General features: G+C 33.4%; 1 protein-coding gene across 6 annotated transcripts in view; it reads right to left on the reverse strand.

Annotated features, from left to right (window-relative positions):
• LOC147391196 (S-adenosyl-L-methionine-dependent methyltransferases superfamily protein) overlaps positions 1 to 2524 on the reverse strand; it is a 54479-nt gene extending 51955 nt beyond the window's left edge. For 2 of the 6 annotated variants that reach the window (XR_015182618.1, XM_086457810.1), the window contains exons 1-4: positions 2098 to 2524; positions 1914 to 2009; positions 1267 to 1350; positions 29 to 107 (exon numbers count right to left, since the gene is read on the reverse strand). Coding sequence is in view for 4 of the 6 variants with exons in the window: in XM_086457810.1 (XP_086313936.1) it covers positions 29 to 107; positions 1267 to 1350; positions 1914 to 2009; positions 2098 to 2223 (385 nt within the window). In the remaining 2 variants the exon portion in view is untranslated. Of the gene's footprint in view, positions 1 to 28; positions 108 to 1266; positions 1351 to 1913; positions 2010 to 2097 lie in introns of those variants that run through there. The other 4 variants (XM_086457812.1, XM_086457809.1, XM_086457811.1 and 1 more) reach the window with 3 other exon arrangements.
• Between the last annotated feature and the right edge of the window lie 3476 nt (positions 2525 to 6000).

Below are 6000 nucleotides of genomic sequence, written 5' to 3' on the forward strand. Positions count from 1 at the left end.
AGCAGATGGGAAATAATAAGCAAGAGACCTACTTCATGTTTTTTCTTCAGATTCATGCCTTGGATAAGAACACTACTAAGTGAAGGCACATGTAAATCAGGTAAAATCTGCAAGAAATTGAAAATATCAAAGTGAAACCACCATATGTAAACAAGTTATCTCCATCATAATATGAAATATCCTCAACAGAATAGGGGAAAAAACAAAATAGGCGTAAACAGTGGGTACAACTGGGATAAAATAAAGGAGAGTACCTAATAAGCACCTTAAGAAAAGGAGTGTTGTTTTATGGCCAAGCATATTATTGTATTAACTGGTCTGTAATAAATTCAATGCACTATATTACATCAATTCCCTTTTCTTTTTGGTGGATGTATAAAGTTCTGGAAACTATTTTACTAGAATCTAACTTGCTTTAGGATTTATATTTACATGAATATATCAGTTCTATACAGATATCAACCATAAATGCTAGGTCACTTTTTCCCACCCTTTCAATGGTTGGAACCTAGATATTATGACTTTTATATGTTCCACCAAGGGGCCACAAACAATTGAATATTGGACATTGGGCTTACCCCAAATATTTTATTTTTCTGCAGACTAATGGCTAATACTGAGACAACCTCAAAGCAACAAAGCAGATCTCTAAGAAATCTCAAGTGCTTGATTGACACATCCATGAAGACCAAGTTGTCATTAGCAAACCAAAAATGGGATACCATAGGGCCTCCATTCTTTACCACAAAGCTCAAGAGGGCACCGAACAACACCCAATGATTCAATGATCGAATCGTTGCAATTGATGTTTGATCCCGAAGAGAAGGAAGAGATCTCTAGAAAGTGGGCTTTTATGATCTGATAAAGAATCAAACTTATTCAAACGTTCCCGCTATTCTATATTTCCTTTAAAAAAGATGCTCAACCTACGGGAACTGTTCATGATATTACAAAGAAGAGAGATTTAAGGAACTTCTCATTAATCAAATTAAATTCAATTAATTACATTACAGCCTTCAACATTAAATGGTGATAGACATGCATGTAAACAAGCTTCCTTCAGATAAGTTGTTTTAAAATTTAAAGGCATAGTTCAAAGTGCGTAGATAGATGGCATTAGGTCATCACACATCTTCTTGACCCATCCTTATCGTAAAACAACCTAACTTTCAATAAAAGGATATAATTTGATACAATCAAACTGTTAAACCAATATAAAAAGGCTCAGCCTAAACAAATAAGCAATGGAAATTTAGACAAACATACCTTCTGTAACTCCTCTTTCCCTTGAGGGAGAACAAGAGACCTCAAAGTATGTATAAATTCCTTAAGCGAAGCAGGCCAGTAGTCCTAGCATTAGGAGAAAAAAAAAAAGCTTAAGAATAATACTTTTTTTTTTTTTTAAATAACGTAGTAAGTATTCTTCCATCATAAAGATAACACAAGATGCAAGTTCCAATATATTCATTGCACCATCTAGATGAGCCCACTAAAAGTAAAAGGAACTACGGAAGATAAAGGAAAAACATTGGACCCCCAAAATTGAGGAATAATAAGCAAAGTCTTCGACAGACCAAACAACTTCCAAAATATTGGAAGTAAATAGTTCGTGAAATTCGAGTCTTGAACAGAAATAATTCACAAGAAAATAAAAAAACAAAGAAGTCCAAAACATTGCAACGAAATCCCCATGGCATCATAATCATAATCAAAAACATTCAAAGTAAGAAAAGACATGTTTCTTTAACAAACGCAAATTTATTTTAAAATATCCACTAAAGAAAAGAATAGAAGCACCGAAATTAAAATATGAAAACTAAATAAATAAAGTCCTGACAGTATCATTCTCCATTAAGAAACCTCAAGGTCATAAGGAGAAAAGTATTTGCCAGACGAAAGAGAATCAGTAGCACCTGAACTATTCCAGAAGGAATTTTGAGAAGATTTTCGACGGATTCTTCACGAAGGCATTCCATCCATTCCTTATCGATAGACTCCCATAGCCTATTCTGTGGAGGAGTAAATAATAAGACCCTATTAGTATCAATCATAAGCAATTCCCGGAAGAAATAACAGGACAGAGGAGGGTGAAAAAACCTTGAAGAAGTTCACGACATGAGCGTTCAACAGAGGCCTGTAAGGTCGAAGGAAATCATTGATGGCGTTGATCCATTCTAGGGTTTGAGTTGCAGTCTTGCAGGAATATCTGCAACAGCTAGCCATTCCTACGATGACTTTGGAGTTTGGAGGGGTGGGAATGAATGTCTTTACTGCCCCGTCCGAGGGCCACACCAACTTTTGCCAACGCCACTTCAAGATGTGTGATAGTCATTTACAGGGAGAGATTTATGAGAACGTGTGCTACTCATGTCAAAATTCCGGTTCCGCTACACTGTTTTTCCAATCGATCCGTCACTTTTATAATCAACGAATTCGTTGCGAGGTCGTTGATGCCAAGATTGATGGCATTGTATCAACGAATTCTTTGATTATAAAAATGATAAATCCATAAACATGCTTTGGGAATTAAAATAAACAATGTACCATTTGAAATTTCATCATATTCAGTGCAACCATTTACATATGATTTAGGGTAGAGTTAGCAAAAGTTGGTGTGGCAATAGAATCTCTTATTTAAAAGTATAATTTAGTAAAACCATTCTTTTTTTAAAGAAAATAAGATATAACGCGGACTTTGGCATTTTTGAAAGATTTTTAATTCCCGTTTTTTCTAATATTCCCTTCAAATTAAGTTTCAAAAATTATATGATGTCAAATCTTATAATTAAGATTTCCATTTTTAAAAAACTCATTTTACACTTGAAAAACATTAAAAAATTACAATTATAACACTTAACTAAATTTTCACAATTTTTCACGACTTTAACTATTTAATTTTTTTCAAATATTTTTTTACTCAACTAAAATTATCATATGAATTTAGTTGATACTATAAAATCTCAAATATTTTTAAAAATGATATATTTTGATAAATAACTAGGAATAATAAATGATTGATCAATTGATTGATGGATGGATATAGAGAATATATGTTATCCATTGTGTGATGGGCCAATGACTCTAACATTCTCAATGACTAGTACATGTATGACATGATTGATTGATAGATTGATGGAAACGATATCTTACATTCTCATGAGCACGTGAGATACGATTGATTAATAGATGGATAAATGTGCACAATATACCATTAGTTAAAGATCACTACTATTATTTGTATTTTTAAAAGAAAAAAATTATATATATGTACTCAAACAAAACTATTTTATTTACCAGAGAATGGTCATCGAAAACCTAGAAAGAGTGATTCGTTGCTATATTTCTGGAAGTAACTAGTCAATCTAAGATAACACTTGTGATTTTATACTCCTTGGTAGTATGAGATACTTTTGAGAGTAGTACAACTTGTGAGATTCAGGAGTTTATTTTTTTCTTTCCTGATGAACCATTGTGTATAAAAGCGATCTCTGTATGATATAAAGATAACGGAGGTTCACATGCATTGCCTCTTAATAAGCTTAGAAGCGAGGAGTCTTTGTTGGTCTAGTTAATGATCACTAATATTCTATAGTCAATGGTTTATGAATCAAATAATCGAAGTTTTAGAAGGGAGCTTTGGAGGGACGTTAGTAACTTCTCTTTTCAAATGACTTCATCTTGGATTATGTTGGGTGGTTGAATATAGTCCGTAACAACAATGAAAAAGTTGGAGGGGGAATAACTGCTATGGTTGAGTTTAATGCATGCCTCTCCAATGCTAGGATATTTGATCTCAAAGCTGATGGATGTCGTTTTACATGAAATAATAAGCAAACTAAGGGAAGAATAGTCTCCAAGCTCAATTGAGTTCTAGGTAATCCGAAATGGGTGGATGAGTTCAACCAAGTTGTTATCTCCTTCTTGCTTTCAGGAACTTTTGGTCATAATCCATGACAATAAAAATCGATAAACCAATGGTATCCAAAGGTAATCCATTCAGGGTTTTTTTTTTTACTTTTGGGCTGACATTCCTGATTTTTTAGATGTAGTTCAAAGTGCGTGGAGCAAAAAGATAAATGCAAACCATATGTTTAGATTGATTATGAAGCTTAAAGGGGTTGAAGTTGCTCTCAAAATATGGAGCTCCAATAGATTTGGGATCATTAAAGAAAGGATACAACATGTTCGCAAAGAATTAAGCTCAATCTAGATTGAATTACAAGAAGCTTCTCTCTACCAAGTTATGGCTGATCAAAAGAAAGCTTTAGTTTCTAAATTCTCCTTCATCTCTCATTGCTAAGAAGCAGCTACAATGCAAAAGGCAAGAATTAACTAGCTCCAACTAGAAACTCCAATATGGTTTTTTTCACCAAAGCCTTAAAAGTAGAAGAGTCAATAATATAATCCGTTGCATAAAAGATGAGCATGGCAACCAATTTATTGAGGATCCTAATATCGAGAACTAGAGTGGGGATCAGATACTTTACCAATGTTCTAGGTAGAAAAGATGATGAAAACATGGATTCCCAAATGGATCTATTTAGTCTCCAAGGCAAGCTAACTCAAACTACAACAACTTTCAATTGGGAATCTCTTATGATGAAATCAAGTAAGCTCTCTTCCAAATGGATGATAACAAGGCCCCTAGCCCCGATGGCTTTACAGTCACCTTCTTTCAAAGGACTCAGAGCATCATTGAGAAGGACTTCCTCAAAATGATCAAAAGTTGTTTTAGAAGTGGGAATCTTATCAAGGAACTGAACTCAACTACCATTACACTTATCCCCAAGGTTGAAATGCCCCAAACCTTTGATGACTTCAGACCCATTTCTTGTTGCAATGCCGTATACAAATGCAGGTCTAAAGTAGACCTGGAGAAAGCCCACAATAATGTGTGTTGGGAAGCCATAAATGCAACTCTTATGAGGATGGGTCCTATAAAAAGTATTGTTAAAGTGGACTTGAAGAAGGCCTACAATAATGTGTGTTGGAAGCCATAAATACAACTCTTATGAGGATGGATTTTCCTAAAAAGTTTATTAGGTGGATCTCCATGTGAATATCTTCCCCCATTTTCTTTATCAATTTAAGTGGTGGTATAAGGGGATACTTTGAGGGTAAGAGAGGTCTAAGACAAGGAGATCTATCTCTTTGTGTTAATGATGGAGGTCTTCATTGTCTTGATGCTTAATAAAAATAATATGGGAGAATTTGAGTTACGCCCAAAATTCAAAGATCCCCTGGTGTTTCCCCCATTAATGGTCACTTTTTAGCTTGGGATGTTTCTTAGATCTGAAATTTAGGGGAATATTAATGAGTTCTTGGTTGATCTCATCCCCACTACAAGGAAGAGGATCGAGAATCCAACCTCGCAATACGACAAAGTGATCCGCTCTAATTACATTATATTTTAGATTTAATTTTGTTGTTTTTAATGGATTGAAATTGAAGGAAAGGTAATTACATAGGAAAAAAATCAAAGAAACAAGAAATTGAAATAGAAATAAGAAATTAGAGATTAAATTGACATTAAATTCATAATTTAATTGAAAAATAACTAAAAGTAAAGTAAGAATTTACACATTTGGAAGATTTGGAGCTTCATTAATAGAATTTTCTTCTCCATCTTCTCCATCTTCTAGATCTACTTTCTCTATCCTCTTTCTCATTCTCTAATTCTCTCACTCTCTCTCTCTATGATCTCTAAAAATTATACAAATAAATTATGCCTATTTTCTAAGACCTTTCATCTATTTATAGAGAGAGAATCTTAAAATTACAACTAAGGCCGTCACTTATAATTTACAATTGTTAGAAAGTACTCCCTCTATCACTTACAACTTTCACTTATTACAAAGCATGCCCTCTGTAGTTCTTCTTCTATAATTATTATGAAATAGTCCCTTTCTTTCAATTATAATTATTATAAAATAAAATTTTCACTTGTAATTATAATTATTCTGAAAAATATAAGAAAAATTAAAGAATTACCCCCTTCAT

The sequence above is a fragment of the Akebia trifoliata genome, chromosome 11 (genome assembly GCF_017979445.1).
Source record: "Akebia trifoliata isolate Shusen 1 chromosome 11, ASM1797944v1, whole genome shotgun sequence".
In the NCBI taxonomy this organism is placed as follows: domain Eukaryota; kingdom Viridiplantae; phylum Streptophyta; class Magnoliopsida; order Ranunculales; family Lardizabalaceae; genus Akebia; species Akebia trifoliata.